This window comes from Podarcis erhardii (genome assembly GCF_964252035.2).
Source record: "Podarcis erhardii genome assembly, chromosome: 2".
Lineage (NCBI taxonomy): Eukaryota > Metazoa > Chordata > Lepidosauria > Squamata > Lacertidae > Podarcis > Podarcis erhardii.
In genome coordinates, this window is record NC_138498.1 from 125075595 (window position 1) to 125094021 (window position 18427).

Consider the following 18427-nt stretch of genomic DNA (forward strand, 5'->3'; position numbering starts at 1 on the left):
GATCCAGGGACAATTTCTGTTGTAAATTGGAGACGCATAACTTCCATCAGCATATAATGACTTACCGGTCAAAGTTGGTTACCGGGAGCCGAGAAAAGTCGTATAAGTTTTGCTTAAAAGGATATTGTGGAGATATGATCCCGCTAATGAGGAAATCTCCAGGCCGGAAGTAACTCCAAGCTTCTTCTTCTATGCTCAGATTCAAGGGGCATTTTGCCTTCAGCTTCCCACACACTCCGTGGGGTATCAATAGCAAAACCAGCAGAACCAGCAAGGGTACCATCCTGGCTCTGCCTCCTGCACCTGTCTCTCCTCCAGAGCCAGCTAATCAGAAGATGGCGAGAACTCTTGCAAGGCGAAACCCACAGCGGCTTCACCCCTACAGGGGCTTTCAGCTTCAAGCAGACACATCCCTCCCTTTCACCTGCTCTGTGTCTCCTCAGTTTGTGTCTCACACAGGAGATACGTTGTGCACCAACTCCCCCCCCCTCCCCCTGGAAGAACGCAACGGATAACCTCACGATGGCCTTTATTCCAATGTCTAGGCGATCTCCAGAAATCTCTCTCGAGCTTTGGCAAGAATAAATCACTATGATTTTGATGTAATTATAATTAGGAGGGAAGCTCATCTCCACAACATCCTGAAATCATTGTGGCAGCTGCAGCACTGGAGGAAAATATGTTTGTGAGGGATTACAGATGCGGCTCCAAATTTGGCATGGGTTGTGTGTGAGAGAGTGTTTTGCCCAAACTTTGGTGACAAGAGCATTAGAAAAGCAGTGCACCTGGGTCAGTCCAAACAGCCAGTGGAGGGTGGTCCATATGAGCAAGGGGGGGGCACTGCCCAACCAACCTGTCTGCCTCCACCCAGTTTCCTGCCTCCTTTCTTACAAACAGCCCAGGTGATGATCCTCACTATCAGCTCCCACCTCCTCCTTCGTCTCCGTGTTGGAGAAAGGCAAGAACAAAACCAGAATCGGTTGGTTCTGTCTGTTCCTGGCTCTGGTTCCAGTTATCTGCTGTGGCGCCATCTACTGTTGGGCTCCCTGCCTTCTGCCCTACCAGCCACAATGAAGTCAGTGTAGGACCTTGGAGGGAGGGCGAGATGGGAAAGGGATTCTTCTCTTTCCTTCACACGCTGGACCACCTGCCCTTGAGTTGGCTAGGAAGCATGCTGGGTGGTAGAGGAAGGCAGAGACATGTCACGTGGTGAATGGTACACCTGCCTGGTATACCAAAGCCACGTTTCTTGGGGAAGTCGGGAAGATAGTGGCAAAGTAGCCATTTTGCCCTGTGTGGAAGGGTCAAAGCTCAGTACCTACTTTTGCATGTGAAAGGCCCCAGGCTCGATCTCTGGCTTTTGGGAGAGAACCTGGTCTGAAATCCTGGATGGCTTCTCCCATTCAGTAAACTCAATGCTAGACTTGATGGCCTGACTTAGTAGAAGGCAGTTTTATACATGATGGTGCTGCTATTCTGGGCTTTGTAGAAAAATTGAGGTCTAAAAAAAGTGTATTAATCCAAACTTTGTGTTGTGCAGTGGTTAACATGTTGCACTAGGGCTTGGGAAAAGAGGACTAGGGCCAGACACTGTGCCTTAGCCTAACTTACCTCACAGTGATGTTCTTGTTCTGAGGATCAAGTGGGAGGAGGGGAACGATATAGGTCACCTTGAGCTCCTTAGAGGAAAGGGAATATAGGTGCAGGCCAGGAGAGATCCCAGCCACAACTGGCAACTGAAGGTGTAGAACTGCTCAGGACCGCTACTTTAAATGGCTCAGGACCGCAATGCCTCAAGGACCGCCTCTCTCCATATGAACCTACCTGGACCTGGAGATCATCCTCTGAGGTCCTTCTTTGTGTGTCTCCTCCATGAGAGCTCTGGAGGGTGACAACACAAGAAGGGGCCTTCTCTGCAGTGGCTCCCCATCTGTGGAATGCTCTCCCCAGGGAAGTTCGCCTGGCGCTTTCATTATACACCTTTAGGCACCAGGCAAAAGACATTCCTCTTCAAGGTCTTTGGCTGATTGACATCTGATGCCCTTTTAAATGTGTTGTGGGAGAAGGCTTTGCTGGTTTGCTGTGGTTGTTATTTCTACTATGTGTTCTGTGGTTTATTTATTGTAATGTTATGTTGTGAACCCTCCCTGGGTCACAGAAGAATCCAGAGCCCAGAAGGAATCATGGGGAGAAACAGGTTGGCTGTGACTGCAGCATTCAGCACCCCGATTCATGGGGGTCCAGAGCTTTGGGAATGGAGGCACATATTTAGGAATGACAGAAACTGTTGCGGGCAGCATAAAATACACATTACACTGGCGGTGCTCACAAAAGACTACACATACAACACATATTTACATTCGAAACACAAAGAATGAATTCCCAGAACCTTTAACAAACTGCCAGGATTTAGGGAGGTAGAGAAAGACATTTTAAATGTGCATGCAGTCACACACACTACAAATGAGACACAGGTAAACAAACAAGATGAATTTTAACAGGGAGAAATGTAAAGTATTGCACTTGGGCAAAAAAAATGAGAGGCACAAATACAAGATGGGTGACACCTGGCTTGAGAGCAGTACATGTGAAAAGGATCTTGGATTCTTGGTTGACCACAAACTTGACATGAGCCAACAGTGTGACACGGCAGCTAAAAAAGCCAATGCAATTCTGGGCTGCATCAATAGGAGTATAGCATCTAGATCAAGGGAAGTAATAGTGCCACTGTATTCTGCTCTGGTCAGACCTCACCTGGAGTACTGTGTCCAGTTCTGGGCACCACAGTTCAAGAAGGACACTGACAAACTGGAACATGTCCAGAGGAGGGCAACCAAAATGGTCAAAGGCCTGGAAACGATGCCTTATGAGGAATGGCTAAGGGAGCTGGGCATGTTTAGGCTGGAGAAGAGGAGGTTAAGGGGTGATATGATAGCCATGTTCAAATATATAAAAGGATGTCACATAGAGGAGGGAGAAAGGTTGTTTTCTGCTGCTCCAGAGAAGCGGACACGGAGCAATGGATCCAAACTACAAGAAAGAAGATTCCACCTAAACATTAGGAAGAACTTCCTGACAGTAAGAGCTGTTTGACAGTGGAATTTGCTGCCAAGGAGTGTGGTGGAGTCTCCTTCTTTGGAGGTCTTTAAGCAGAGGCTTGACAACCATATGTCAGGAGTGCTCTGATGGTGTTTCCTGCTTGGCAGGGGGTTGGACTCGATGGCCCTTGTGGTCTCTTCCAACTCTATGATTCTATGATACCCTTCCAAAATGGGCAAAATCCCCCAGCCACACAATCGACCCAAACTATCCCCCCCCCCCCGTGGGCTGGGCAAGGGTACTTGGCAGCAACTACAGATGTGTGAGAGGCAGGAGATGTCCCTGGGTTGAAAGCACCACAAGCCCTTCAGCTGGTTGGCCTCTCAGTGTTTTAGCTGGGCCTGGCTCTGGAGTGCATGAGCTACTATTGCATTGCACCCACCACAGATTGTTGTGGGGCCTGAGGAGGCTGCGAAGGTTGCCTTTGGCTGCTGCCTGCCTGTGGCGTCACAAAAGAAAAGGCAAGTGAGTGGATAGAGAGGTGGGCTGGTGAGGGCAGAGGTGGGAGGAGGAAGGAGGGGGCTGCCTGGGCAAGGGAAAAGAGGTAAAGGAAGAGTTTCAGAATTCTATGGTCAATAAAAAGCCCAGCTAGGTGATTTGTCCAGCTTAAAATCAGTGTGGGAATATGATTTAATAACAAATACTGACGATTCCACCAGAAAAGGCCTGTGGTTGGCAAGTATATCTCTGTTGGCAAATATTAGAAAACTCTCACACGAAATGTGGCATAGATGGTATGGGACATATATAGCCCAATTAGCACATTATTACATCAGTAGTAATAAGCCCTATGTGTTGCCTTGGTTGTGATACTAAAGGGACCTACTTTCATCTATGGTGGAAGTGACCACACATTCAAACATTCTCGTCCCTGATTCACACAGAACAATTAGCAATACATAGAAACTTTGCTCCGGAACGTTATTTTTTAACATCGTTTCAAGGTACAAATAAAGATTTAACGTCCAAACAATTTATCACCTTCTCAGTATTTGCAGCTTAGATGAACTTTTGTACAGCACTGGAAGGAACTTGACAACTTGAATATATAAATGTGGTACAAGAATGCATAGAATATTGCAATGGGGGGGGGGATTTACATCAAATTTAAGACTAGTTCAAGGTAAAGCACAGCCACAGGACTTCTTTTCGGTGTGGTGGGGCTTCATGTAATATGCTAATGACAAAAAATCTATGTGATTTAATGCCACAGGTGAACAGAAATGTCTGGTTGTCATAAAAATCCTCTTAGGTTATTGTTTTACTTAGCAAAAGGTTTGGTCCTTTTTCTCTCTTCTCTTTTCTTCTACCTTATTCCTACCCTCATTTTCCTCAACTTGGGTTTTTTAAGTAGTGTATGTTTTATCAGGTTACAGCAAACCTACAGCAAACAATAGGAAACGACATACAATATATTTATCAGCATTGAAAAAATGTGCAGTTGTCTTTTATATTTAGTTGGATATTTTGGAAAAATTATATGAGAAGCTAATTTTAAACCCCCCCTTTTTTTTAAAGCACCCCTTTTGGCCCTACCTGTTTTCCTCCAATGTAGATAAATGGGGTTATATTCAGCTAACTTTTACTCAGAGTAGACCCATTAAAATTAATGGACCTAAGGAAGTTATGGTCATTAGTGTCTATGATTCTTCTTAGAGTAAAAGCTAGTTGAATACAACCAATGGTTTGTGCTAACTAAAACATTTTCTGCAGACAATGATTTGAAGTCCCGTAAGGTTCTCCTTATCCCAATCCTTAGTAAGATGATTGTATTCAAGGCGATGGTGCAAGGCAAGACAAACTCAAGGAAATGGAAGATTGCGAATCAGTTCTGTCTGCAGGTTCAGTTTCCATTTCTTCCGCGTTCACCTTGATGACCACGATCTCTTCCTTGATGGCAACTGCCTTTTCGGGAGGAACGTAACCAGATGTGGAAGGCAGGGCTTCAAGATCAGAAGTGCTGTCTTTTGGTTCCCTGTGAAAAGGATCGTGGCCTGTGGGCTGCTTTGCCTCCCTCTGGTTTTTGTCATGGAGAAACGTGTAGGGCTCCATTAATTCATCGAGCATCAATTTTGTGTTTAGAGCACATTCAAAGTTGTTGTCATATTCCCCCGTCACGGACAGTAAGCCACCTTGCAGCGCCAACATTTGAGTTAGCGTTTTCATGCCAATAACTTTCTGTTCCTTTTCCTTGCCCTCACCCTTTTCCCTCTTCCCGCCAAAGCACTGCTCATCAAGCTGAATCAGCTCCTCGTTTGTAAGGCGTTCCGTGCGAGACACAAGCGCCTCTCGCACGTCCTCCTCATCCACACCCTCAAAGCCAGCCTGTGCTGCCAGGTCCACAATAGTCTTATGTGCAGCGGGCAACTCCTTTGCCAGCGCTCTGTGATCACGAACATACTTGGGGCATAAGCTTTTCCAGGCAGCGTTCAGAGTCTCTTTTGTAACCATCGACCAAGCTGTAGCAATGAAATCCACAGCCTTCCTTATGTTGAATTCTTTCCAAATGTCCACAAGGCTTCTGTTGTTGTCTTCGGCACTCTTCGTGACCACGTGTTTCATGACAAGCTGGAGATAATAAGCCTTGAATTTGCCGGTCACTCCTTGGTCCATAGGCTGCAATGATGAAGTCGTGTTGGCAGGCAGAAACATAACACGGACATTGTCGGAATAATCATGGCTGCTGACAGGGTGGCCCGGGGCGTTGTCCAGCAGGAGAAGCACTTTGTTCTCCAGGTTGTTCTCCCGGCAATAGTCAGTTGCAAAAGGAGAAAAGTAGCTCCTGATATAGTCGCTGAAAACTTCGCGAGTGACCCATGCCTTTTTGTTGGAACGCCACAAAACGGGCAGAGTTGATTTGGGGATCCCCTTCAGCGCCCTGGGGTTCTCCGAGTGGTACACAAGGAGGGGTTTTAGCTTCACATCACCCTCGAGATTACCGCCCAGCAGCAGCGTCAGCCGATCCTTTGAAACCTTGGGCCCCGGCACCTTTGCCTCCTGGATGGAGATGCACGTCCGAGACGGCATGCGCTTCCAAAACAGCCCCGTTTCATCCATGTTGAAGATCTGCTTCGGGTGGTACCCGCCTTCCTCAATGATTTCCTGGAAATGTGTGGGGTAGGTTGATGCGACCGCAGTGTCGGCAGTAGCTACCTCTCCCCTTAGCTTAACGTTGTGAAGGTACGCCCTCCTCTTGAATCTGTCAAACCACCCCTTGCTCGCCTTGAACCCCATGCCTACAGCACTCGCATCCCCCTTCTCGGCCTTCTTCCTCTTCAGGTCCTCAAACAAGGACAGCGCTTTCTCCTGAATGAGGAGGAAGGACAATGGGGCGCCCCGATCGCCGTGGCAGTCCATCCACTGAACCAGCAGCCTCTCCAGAGTTTCGTAAATTTCTGCTCGCCCTGTTGTCACCTTGGTTAACTTTTCGCTCTGCAGATTTTCAGCGCTTGCTTTTATCCTCTCGCGGTTGTTGAATATGGTACGGACTGTAGACTTTGACAAGCCCATGGCTAAAGAAATGTCTTTGTTTCGTTCCCCCCGCTCTGCACGCTCCACCACCTCCAGCTTGACCTTCAGTGTGTGGGCTGTTCTAGCCCTCCTGCTCCTTGCCATGATGGCCAGTTTTTTCTCAGCTTTCTTCCTTTCTTTCGGGGACTTCCCAGTACACCTGAAGCACTTTCCACACCTCGCACATTTATCTGGTTTCTCTTTTGCGTGAGTTCCTAGAGGTTTAGCAAGTGATCTGCTATCACCAAGGCTCTTTCCGCACTCGGCACATACATATGGCTTCCACCCTGAATGTATTCTTTCATTACTAAAATTTCCACTGGTGCAGAAGGTCTTTCCACAAGCTACACATTTATACAGTTTCTCCCCCTTGTGGATTATTTCATGGGCAGCAAGGTCTCCTCCATTGCTGAAGCTCTTTCCACACTCAACACATGTGTACGGTTTCTCCCCGGTCTGGATACTTATATTATTTTGACAATGTTGTTGCTTATTCGGACTGACGATTTCAGGTCCCCTTTGGTTTCCAAATGTCTCTTTCCACATTTCGTACTCTGCGGATGATTGCACGCAATTCTCGCTGGACTGACCACCTTCTGCTTGGGAAACAAAAAGAAAAGGAAATCCTGTTAGGATGACAAGGCAGAAACCAACGACCTCATCAGGGACAAGACCAATTAGCTGCTTCTCTTTTATGTGCATGCAAGGCCCACCCCCCAAACCCCCTTACAGGCGCCAACTCCCCTTCAGATCTTTCTGTATGGGGACAGAAGGTCTCAGTAGGCATTCTGAGCCCTTTTCAAAAGGACACTGTTAGAATCGCGGAAGGAAGAATGCATTCAATGCACAGATCCTGAAAATAGGAAGGTCCCTTAAACTGAGTGAGCTCATTGGTCCACCACCAGCAGCTCTGCAGGGTTTCAGGCAGCAGACCCACCCAGCCTACTTGGAGATGCTGGGGATCAAATCTGGGACGTTCCATCTGGAAAGCAGAAGCTCTATCCTTGAGCTACAGCCCTTCCCCAGATTCTGTTGGTGCTAGCCCTGATGAGCTTCAGGCGCCTTCTGAAGGCACAGGAACACGAAAAGCTGCCTCTGTCTCTTGGTCCACCTAGCTCAGACCAGGATTTCTCCCAGGTCTACCTAGGTCTCCTCCTGGTCAGGAGCTTCTAAAGCTTTCTCCAGCCCGAACATCACAGCGACTGATACCGAAAGGCATTAGCACGCTTAGGGATCCTGCAGAGTGTTAGCAGTTCGCGTAACAGACTCAGTAGCTCAGCATTTTGGCTAATGTACTTTATTTACATATAATACACTCAGAGCATTCTGACTTAGCTCCTCCTTCTTTCTCATCAGACAGCAAACAGAAAAAGAACAAAGGGCAATAGTCCCACTTTACGGAACACAGTAACATCAAAGCATCCTGTTTCCGTCACTTCCCACTCTGTGGAATGAAAACATACACCGTCACGTGATAGAAAACAATCCCATGACTGCAAACACGGAGCAAGAATCCTAACAGGGTCATCTAGTCCAACCCCCTGTGTCAGGGAATGGTCTGAAGACAAGGACTGGGAAATGCGTTCACAGGCAGATCAGCTCCTCTCAGAAGAGGAGGGGGAAGATTGCCCCCCCCTTGCCTCCAACGTTTTCAGAAGCAGAGAGAGATACAGACACGGAACACATTCCCCAGGAGTTGCCTAGCTACGAGATATTGAGAGACGAGCAGGAGCAGCTAGCAGATACGTCATTGGAGAGTGTGGGGGGGGGACCCCCCCTCCCCAAAATCTAGGAGGTCCGATCATATCAGAGAAGGGAGAGAGGGGGAGGAACTTCCGGCTGGCACTCAGGATGTTGCTGGGGAAGTGGAAGGGAGGAGTCAGGCTAGCCTTGCGGAGGGATGTGTGTTTTGTGCTTGAAACATGATGCTGTAATAAAAGGACTGTAAGTCTATCAACTGCTCATTAATTCTTATCTGTGAAGTTGCTGAAGGAAGAGGAGTACTCTCCATGCCTGACACCCTGCAAGTTTGCGTTTGAGTTGGACGTGAAGCAGGACTAGTTCAGGACTGTAGGAGCAGCAGTATAGTAGCCATTCTTGACATTGTAGTCATACCTCGGGTTACAAACGCTTCAGGTTGTGTTTTTTTTCGGGTTACGGACGTGCTGAAACCCGGGAGTACCGGAACGGGTTACTTCCAGGTTTCAGCGGTCGCGCATGCGCAGAACCGCTAAATCACGCTTTGCGCATGTGCAGAAGCACCGAATCGCAACCCGCGTGTGCGCAGATGTGGCGCTGTGGGTTGTGAATGCTGCGGGTTGCGAACATGCCTCCCACGTTCGCAACCTGAGCGTCCACTGTAATAAACAAACAAATAAACGAAGACTGAAGCTATACACTGTAGAGGGGCCCCAAAGGGCATGTTGCAAAACACCTTATTTACAACTAAAAAGCCCCTGAGAGGTGGCCACCCAACCACTGTTTAAAAACCTCCAAAGAATGAGGGTCCACCACCTCACCTCCAAACATTCCTCTATGCTTGGCTATGCTAGGGCTGGAGAATTCCAAAAAATGTTATCTGTGGTGGCTGCAGAAATAAAGGGGGTTAGCGAAACACGCATTGAGAAACCCAGCTCATGGCTTCACAGGTGGTGAAGGGTTTTTTTTTTTGTGTAGTGCCATATCATCTCAGAGTGACATAGGTTTGCCTCAAACACCAGAAGAAAGCAAAGAGTGATCCTTACCCAGAAAGCTCAGGTTCCCACAAATCTCCTCCATGACTTCCTTGTGCAGAGCTCTCTGGCCCAGATCCAACAGTACCCACTCCTCCTCCGTGAAAAACACAGCCACCTCCTCAAAGATCACCGGGCTCTGAAAGAAGAACGTATTTGTCCCCTCTCACACACACAGGTATCAGCATTTTCATGCAAAGGCTTCTTATTGGGCAGGTGTGGAAGGATCAAAAGGGGAACCCAGAGACACCCAGCCTGCCCCTGCCTCCAATCTCTCGAACCGTTCTCCTCTTACCTGATCCAGTGGCTTGGTAAGAACAGCTTCTGCTCCATCCCATAGAGGAAAAGGGCCGGAAGGACGCTCCAGGGTCATTTCGCCGCCTGGGAGGGACACAAAAATGATGGGATGATGGGGCTGCCCTTGAGAAACTCCAGCGGGTGCAGAATGCCGCGGCGAGACTCCTTCCGGGGTCCTCACAGTGGGATCTCATTCACCCGGTGCTATACCAGCTGCACTGGCTCCCGCTGGAGTACAGGGTCAGGTTTAAGGTGCTGGTTTTAACCTTTCAAGCCCTATATGGCCTAGGACCCTCGTACCTACAGGACCACCTCTCCTGGTATGTCCCACGGAGGACCTTACGGTCTTCAAACAAAAACAGCTTGGAGGTCCCGGGCCACAGGGAGGTTAGACTGGCCTCGACTAGAGCCAGGGCTTTTTCGGCTGTGGCCCCAATCTGGTGGAATGCTCTGTCCCAAGAGACCAGGGCCCTGCGGGACTTGACATCTTTCCGCAGGGCCTGCAAGACAGAGATGTTCCACCAGACCGTTGGTCAGGGCACAGTCTGACCCCCTCTCTCCTCCTGTAATCTTCACAGAACTCTAGCTCAATGGTTGCCATTAATTTGATTCTGAATTGATGTAAGAATGTGATGTGGTCCAAACAAAAGCAGAGCAAGACTTTGGGCACCAGCTTGGCTGCAGGAGGTGCTGGAAGGAGGCGGACAAGGTGCCATCCAACCACGCTAGGGGCTCCCCCCAGGAGGATCTGCTCTACAAGAAACCAAAGCCATGGAAGAAATACATTCTCATTCAGACACCTTTGACAGTTCAGCACCTGGTGAGAAAAACTTCAACAACAACCCTCCCTCCTCATATCACAGCTTTGCTTCCTTTCAAAGTGATGGATTGGAACTAAATAAGGTGTGTGTGTTTTTTAAGCTCCAGTCCATCTCCTTGAGTGGAAGCAAAGCTTTTGTAGATGAGCATGTCTTCATAAACCGTGGGAGGAGATGGAGTCAAATGTTTCTGCCCCGCCTATAGTGGTCAACCTTCCTTTTTTTTTGCGGGAAATTCCCTTATTCCAGCACCGTTTCACACTGCTATCCTGGATTGTTAGATATCCCGTAGACTGTCCCCGGGACAGGTGAGGCTGCTGATCCCTTATTTTCGAGGAAGAAGAAGAAGAAGAAGAAGAAGAAGAAGAAGAAGAAGAAGAAGAGTAGTAGTAGTATGGATTTGATATCCCGCCTTTCACTCCCTTTAAGGAGTCTCAAAGCGGCTAACCATCTCCTTTCCCTTCCTCTCCCACAACAAACACTCTGTGAGGCGAGTGGGGCTGAGAGACTTCAGAGAAGTGTGACTGGCCCAAGGTCACCCAGCAGCTGCATGTGGAGGAGCAGAGACGCGAACCCGGTTCACCAGATTACGAGACTACTGCTCTTAACCACTACACCACACTGGCTCTCGAAGTCACCTCCTAGTATTATTTCACCTTTAGCATGGCTTTTTATTACAAGTGTGACTGGCCCAAGGTCACCCAGCAGCTGCATGTGGAGGAGCAGAGACGCGAACCCGGTTCACCAGATTACGAGACTACTGCTCTTAACCACTACACCACACTGGCTCTCGAAGTCACCTCCTAGTATTATTTCACCTTTAGCATGGCTTTTTATTACAAGTGTGACTGGCCCAAGGTCACCCAGCAGCTGCATGTGGAGGAACGGAGACACGAACCCCAGATTACGAGTCCACCGCTCTTAACCACTACACCACACTGGCTCTCTGAGGCTGCTGATCCTTTATTTTCAAATCTGAAAGTTGACAGCTATGGCCCCGCCCCCCAGCTCCAGGGGAACAGGGAGAGCAATTGGCACACCTGAGAGCTTCAAGATCACCCGTGGACCCTCACCTGGCGAGCCAGCTCCTCCGTCACCCTCCAGCACAATCCACCTGAACTGTGGCTTCTGTATGGGACCCAGGGTGTCCTCCTCTGCCTCGAGAGGACCTCTGACCACTTCTCTCCACCCCGCCACCTGAAAAAATAAATAAATAAATAAATAAATAAATAAATAAATTTATACCCTGCCCTCCCCGGCCAGAGCCAGGCTCAGGGCGGCTAACAGCAGTAAAATTACAGTAAAAACATAATAGGCAGAAGAAGAAGAAGAAAACCATTTAAAACACAGGTTAAAATGCAATTTAAAATGCAGCTTCATCAAAACCATAAGGGGAGTGAAACATAAGGGTCAGACTGAGTCCGAACCAAAGGCCTGTCTTGCAGGCCCTGCGGAAAGATGTCAAGTCCCACAGGGCCCTGGTCTCTTGTGACAGAGCGTTCCACCAAGTCGGGGCCAGTGCTGAAAAGGCCCTGGCCCTAGTTGAGCCCATTAGTTGAGAGGCATTAGAAGAGGAAGGACGCAGGGAAAGGGAGGGCAAAAGGTGTGGATATAAGAATCCTATGGATCATGCCACCCACCTGTCAGGGAATGGACTGAAGAGGAGGAGGAATGGGGTGGAGAGCATTGAATTACAGCAGGGTTTCGAGGAAGATCACAGCACAGAGGCAGATGAACAAACGAGCTGGGAGGGGATAGGAGAAGTGGGAGGGGAGGCAGAGCCAGCTGACATGTTGTCACTGGACAACATAGCTGATCCCCCGTCCCCTAGAACTTGGCGTTCATTAAGAGCGCAAGAACAAAGGGCACAGAGACAGTTGACCACTGAAGACACTGAAGAAACAGATGCTGTTGCTAGAAAGCAAGGGGAGGAGCACCATTATTGAGAACTGACTGGATTTCTTTGTCTCTTACCATGATGACTGAATAAACTCCCTTGCTGCCATCGGGGGAGGGAGAGGATTCCTCAAGTCTGACCCCCACCTTTTGGCCCTGCAAGGATTAAACAGCTCTCACCTGCTTCTCCTCTCCCTGCCTCTTCTCTTCCTCCGCCTGGCTCAGGAGGAAGCCTTCTGCCAGGGCCACCGCCTGGGAGCTGGTCTCCGCTCTGCACTCCCTGACCCAGTTCTCCATCTCCGGGGGGAGGACAGCCAGGAACTGCTCCAAGACCACCAGGTCCAGCATCTGGGCCTTGGTGAGCCTTTCCGGCTTCAGCCACCGACGGCAAAGACTGTAGAGTCGGCTGCAAACCTCTCGGGGCCCCTCGGCCTCCTGGTAGCCAAACTCCCTGAAGTGCTGGCGCTGAGCATCTGGGTTGGCATTGTCCTCATCGAGGGTCTTCTGTTGTGCCCTTTTCCAGAAGTCCCCGCTGCTCCCAGGTTGGGTTAAATGGGGTCCTTTTCCTGCCTCAGGTCCAGCTAAGCATCTTTGTTCTCTTCCATCTTTGTTCTCTTCCATCTTTGTTCTCTGCAGTAGCTGAGCTTCCAAGAAGACCTGAAGAACAAGAACATTTGTTCGTTCGTTTTAGATATTTCTTCGATGTCATTTGCCCAAACGCCCCAGCTTAGCACACAATTGAAACATTGGAACCGTATTTGACAAAGGCAGAAAGGCAACACAGGAATGAATCAACAAAGTTGTAAAATTCAACACCTATCCTCTGTGCTATTGAACATCTACGTGAAACCACTGAGAGGGGTCATCCAGAGGTTTGGAGTACACTGTCAGCAGTATGCTGATGACACAGAGGTCTTGCCTTGGTAATGGACTGGAAGAGAGCAAACAAATCAAACTTCATTCCAGAAAAGATTGAGGCATTGTTAGTGGGTGGTTTCTTGAACCGGATGGGTGGGGGGTGACCTGCTCTTGATGGGGTCACCCTTCCTCTGAAGGAGCGGGTTGGTAGCTTGGGGGTCCTCCTGGATCCTAAACGGCCTCGGTCCAGTATACCTGAAGGAGCATCTCCACCTTCCATCGTTCTGCCCAGACACTGAGGTCCAGCACCGAGGACCTTCTGGCGGTTCCCTCACTGTGGGAAGCCAAGTTACAGGGAACCAGGCAAAGGGCCTTCTCGGTAGTGGCACCCGCCCTGTGGAACACCCTCCCACCAGATGTCAAAGAGAAAAACAACTACCAGGCTTCTAGAAGACATCTGAAGGCAGCCCTGTTTAGGGAAGCTTTTAATGTTTAATAGGTTATTGTGTTTTAGTGTTTTGTTGGAAGACACCCAGAGTGGCTGGGGAAACCCAGGCAGATGGGTGGGGTATAAATAAATTATTATTATTATTATTATTATTATTATTATTATTATTATTATTATGCTGTTGCTCGAGGCTCAGGTGGCCTCAGTGGCCCAAAGTGCCTTCCATCATCTTCGGCTGGTGGCCCAGCTACTCCCCTATCTGGACAGGGATAGCCTAACTACTGTAGTCTATGCTCTGGTAACCTCAGGGTTAGATTACTGCAATGTGTTATACATAGGGCTGCCTCTGAAGACTGTTTGGAAACTTCAGCTGGTGCAAAATTCAGCGGTCAGGTTGCTCACCAGAGCAAGACGGTTTGAGTATAGAATCATAGAATCATAGAGTTGGAAGAGACCACAAGGGCCATCTAGTCCAACCCCCTGCCAAGCAGGAAACACCATCAGAGCACTCCTGACATATGGTTGTCAAGCCTCTGCTTAAAGACCTCCAAAGAAGGAGACTCCACCACACTCCTTGGCAGCAAATTCCACTGTCGAACAGCTCTCACTGTCAGGAAGTTCTTCCTAATGTTTAGGTGGAATCTTCTTTCTTGTAGTTTGGAACCATTGCTCCGTGTCCGCTTCTCTGGAGCAGCAGAAAACAACCTTTCTCCCTCCTCTATGTGACTTCCTTTTATATATTTGAACATGGCTATCATATCACCCCTTAACCTCCTCTATAGCCTTACACCGATCCTGGTCCGACTGCACTGGCTACCAATTAGTTTCTGGACACAATTCCAAGTGCAAGTTTTGACTTATAAAGTCTCTCTCCCTGTGAACTGGCCCGGACACTAATATAACCATCTGAGGCCCTTCTTCATGTGCCTCCTCCTTGAGAGGTCCAGAGGGTGGCAACATGAGAAAGGGCCTTTTCTGCAGTGGCTCCTCATTTGTGGAATTCTCTCCTTGGGGAGGTTCAGCTGGTGCCTTCAATATACACATTTAGGTGCCAGGCAAAACTTTTCTCTACAGCCAGGCTTTGGGCTCATTAACACTCTGTTAATGGGCCTGTTTTGTTATTATTACATATTTTGTGGGGGTGTGTGTGTTGTGTTTTATGCCTTGAGATCTTTGGATAAAGGGTGGTATACGATTGTTATTGTTATTGTTAACACCTGCAGACATCAGTAAACAGTTACCTGGAAAATGAAAGAGGCAGATGATTCAGAGCGGCTGGTGTTGTGAAGTATTTGGCTTTTTAAAGCAGAAATAAGGGAAGGCAGAATAGCAGGTTGGGGGGCGTGATTCGGTGGAGAAGACTGCAGGGGCTTCTGAGCACAGCATCGAGAGCGATAGGCAGAATTCTATCAGCAAAACTGACGCCATATAAAACTCTCATCTTGCAGAACATGCACCCATAACTCTCAAGGTGTGGGGGCATAGCTGTCAACTTTTCCCTTTTCTTGCAAGGAGTCCTATTCGGAATAAGGGAATTTCCCTTAAAACTGGGAAAACGTTGACAGCTAGGTGGAGGGAGGGGAGAGGTAACAAAACATATCAATAAGGGAAAGAGAAAATGAGGGGAAAGAAAAATAGGTAAATCTGCTTAACCTTTGCCTTGGGCTCACATTGTTTTGTTTAAGGGAAAGAGCGAGCTCACATAAAAATTGAGATTTATAGTCAGGCCAAAAAAGAGATGAAAACAGATGAAAGGATGAAGCCGGCTTGGTCTTCTTAAACTGGTGTCCTTATGCAGGTCATATTGGAGACTATCGAAAAGACATGCTTTGAGTATCTGTATAAATGCTTTGAATATTTTTATATGCTTTTGACCTCCCTTGCCTTTCTTTCTTTTTGTTAAGCCTCCATTCACTGTTCAGATCTTTGCATCCAAATCCCGCCCCCCCCCTTTGCACACATCCCTCCCTGGCCCCGGGACGCCCCTCGAGCCCAAGTTGTGGGGAAGTGGGATTGGGGGGGGCAGCTGTCACTCACCTCATCCAGGGATGCAACCCGTGGGAAGATCTTTTCTTTCTTTCCCACGTGCAAAGCGGAGAGAGGAGAGGAATCGAATCTTGCAAAGCTCAGCTGCTTCTCTCCTCCTCCCCCCCCCCCAGCTGCCTCTCTAGGCATCCGGCCGCCCCTTTCTCAGTGGCTTTCCCCCCACCCCGCCTTTATTTATTTTTTGCAAAGGAAATACACGCCCCCCCAAGGGTTAAAAGCAATTGCTCGCAGCCCTAGAGAGGGCCCTGGGAATAGTCACTTCCTCCTCCCAAATCTTGGTGGGAAAGGGAGGGGTGTGGGTGGGTGCGATTTGCAGGAAATCCTGCAGTGCTGGTGGGGGGTTTTCAAGGCGGGGGGGGGAGCAAAGGGGGACCATGGAATCAGTTGCATGGGACCCCGAGGGGTCATCTAGCCCAGCCCCCTCTGATGCAGAGATCACAGCTAGATCATACATGACCCAACCTCTGCTTCAAAGTCTCCCGTGAAGGACAGGGCAGCTGTTGTGACGTGGGGTTTGTGATTTCAGCTCTCTAGACATAATATGCTGGAGACAGTTCTCTAGTAACACTTCTTTATTAAAGCAAACAAGACTGAGACTTGAGGAGGGAAGAGCTACATTTATAGGGACAGGGAACAAGCTAGAAAGGATACATTTTGGAGGGAACAATCTCAGGCAATCACAGTCCTGCCTTTTGGAGGAAACCAATAAGACAGAGGATCCAAATACAGCAGCTTAAATGAACCAATAGTAGCTGTACCCTCTGGAACCAAAAGGCAGTTACTTTACCCTAATGCAATACAGACAATAATAATACAGATATAAAATCCTTTGACTCAATACACAACACCAGCCACGTCGGAGGCTGGAGCCTAGGAAGCTGCCTTATGCTGAGTCCTGTTGCCTGCACTGACTGGCAGCGGCAGCAGCTCTCCCAAGATTTCAGATGAGGGGCGCTTAAAGTCCTGAGCAGCCTCTGTCTGCCCAGGACGCAAGTGTAGCAGGTAGAAGGCGGTTCTGCCACCCTAAAATAAGTATACGGTGGTACCTCTGGTTACATACGCTTCAGGTTACATATGCTTCAGGTTACAGACTCCACTAACCCAGAAAAAGAACTTTGCTTCAGGATGAGAACAGAAATCGCGCGGTGGCAGCAGCGGGAGGCCCCATTAGCTAAAGTGGTGCTTCAGGTTAAGAACAGTTTCAGGTTAAGAACGGACCTCCGGAACAAATTAAGTACTTAACCCGAGGTACCACTGTACGGTGTGGACATGACCACAGTTAAAAAATAAAAGACAGGGAGAAAAAGTTCAGCCCTGGCAAGGGAGCAGAGAGGGAGGTGGAAGGAGGGCTCTTGCTTGTGAGTGGTAGAGTTGGAAGGGTCCCGGGGGTCATCTAGTCCAACCCCCTGGAGTGCAGGTGTCACAGTTAAAGAACCCCTGACAGATGGACAGCCAACTCTGCTTTTGGAACAATTTTGCCCTTCTGCCAAGTCACAGGAATCAGGTGCAGCCCACGGTGCGATTTTCATAGAATCAAATATTCAGGGAGTTAGAAGGGGACACAAAGCGGTCATCTAGTCCGAACCCCCGGCAGGGCCGGAATCACAGCTAATTTTGGATCCTGAACTGGACCGGCATTTCTATTCTCCCACCAACCAGCCTCTTCCAAAGCCATTTATTCCATGCTTTGCTCCCTCACTCCTGTTAGGAGTGAATAAAAACAAACTTTTAAGGATTTGCAGACCCCAATTAAGAAAAAGAGTGTGTGCGGCTGAACATTTTAAAAGCTCAAATTGCTATTATCATTATTTACATTTTGAAAGTGGGGGAAATAAGCCTACTGCTGTCGCAGTTTGAGGTCGTGCTTTTACCTCTGTTTTAGGCCAGTTTAACAGTAGATGCTTAAATGCCAGGTTCTGGCACACACAAGCACACATAGCTTACTGCAAATATAGGAACTCTAACCCCTCTTAATTAGTGAGTATGTTTCCCTCAGGCAGAAGTATAAACTTCTGCTAAGATGGAAAAAACAGAATGCAGAAAAACATGCTTATTCTAAAGCAGCAATGCTGCAGCAAGCAAAGGCTCTAACAGCTCAGACAGCTGCTAGTGGCTGTAAAGCCAGACAGGATGTGTGTGACTGCTGCCATGGAAACAAAGGGGCAGTCCATCCTTATTGAGCACAGGATATGAGCTCAGTGTGTGTCATATGACCTGTACAGGATGTACATGGGTGGAGTTTGGAGTTTCTCTCTGTTTGTTGAAGAGAGCAGACATCTTTGACTGTTATGACTGCTATAGACAGGAATAAAGCATGTAGTTACATTTCTGTCTGTGTCTGATTCCCCTCCCTGGGGATATGCAGGGAGGAGGAGAAGGAGGAGTAGCAGTTGGTGTGTTTTTCTCACAGCCTGAGGAAAATCGCCGGAACGGACCTCGCCGGAGGGAGGTCAAAGGAATTCAGCCGGTGCCTGCAGATAGGCACATACCTCTGACCGAGCCTGAATTCTAACAGTGGTAGCAAGAGCCAGATGGTTTCTTCGATCCATGGGAGTCTGCATCAAAGAGTGGCAGAGCTGCTGTTTCCATTGCTCCATGGAAGCCTGAAGTGAGAGGCTATTCCTCTGCAGCCAGAAGCTCACCAGAGGAAGCTGAAAGCCAAGCTACGGAGCCCAGGTATGAGATTTTCGGGCTTAGAAGTGTGAATGCAGATTGATTCATTC

The 18427-nt window shown here is 48.5% G+C and overlaps 1 protein-coding gene across 1 annotated transcript; it reads right to left on the reverse strand.

The window, feature by feature from the left end:
• Positions 1 to 3695: 3695 nt before the first annotated feature.
• Positions 3696 to 15809, reverse strand: LOC309335512 (uncharacterized protein). The gene is made up of 6 exons (XM_081850573.1): positions 15696 to 15809; positions 12533 to 13009; positions 11530 to 11653; positions 9637 to 9722; positions 9354 to 9480; positions 3696 to 7208 (listed from the first exon to the last, which is right to left on the reverse strand). Exons 2-6 carry the CDS (start codon positions 12971 to 12973, stop codon positions 4873 to 4875), a joined length of 3114 nt encoding a protein of 1037 aa, XP_081706699.1. The 5' UTR covers positions 12974 to 13009; positions 15696 to 15809; the 3' UTR covers positions 3696 to 4872.
• Positions 15810 to 18427: the final 2618 nt, after the last annotated feature.

Excerpts from the sequence above, each read along its gene's own strand:
- LOC309335512 (XM_081850573.1), bottom strand. The coding sequence starts at position 12,973 with ATGGAAGAGAACAAAGATGGAAGAGAACAAAGATGCTTAGCTGGACCT. Across the intron at positions 9,723-11,529 it reads CGGAGGAGCTGGCTCGCCAG|GCGGCGAAATGACCCTGGAG; the intron begins GTGAGGGTCCAC and ends TGTCCCTCCCAG. Across the intron at positions 9,481-9,636 it reads TTACCAAGCCACTGGATCAG|AGCCCGGTGATCTTTGAGGA; the intron begins GTAAGAGGAGAA and ends TTCTTCTTTCAG.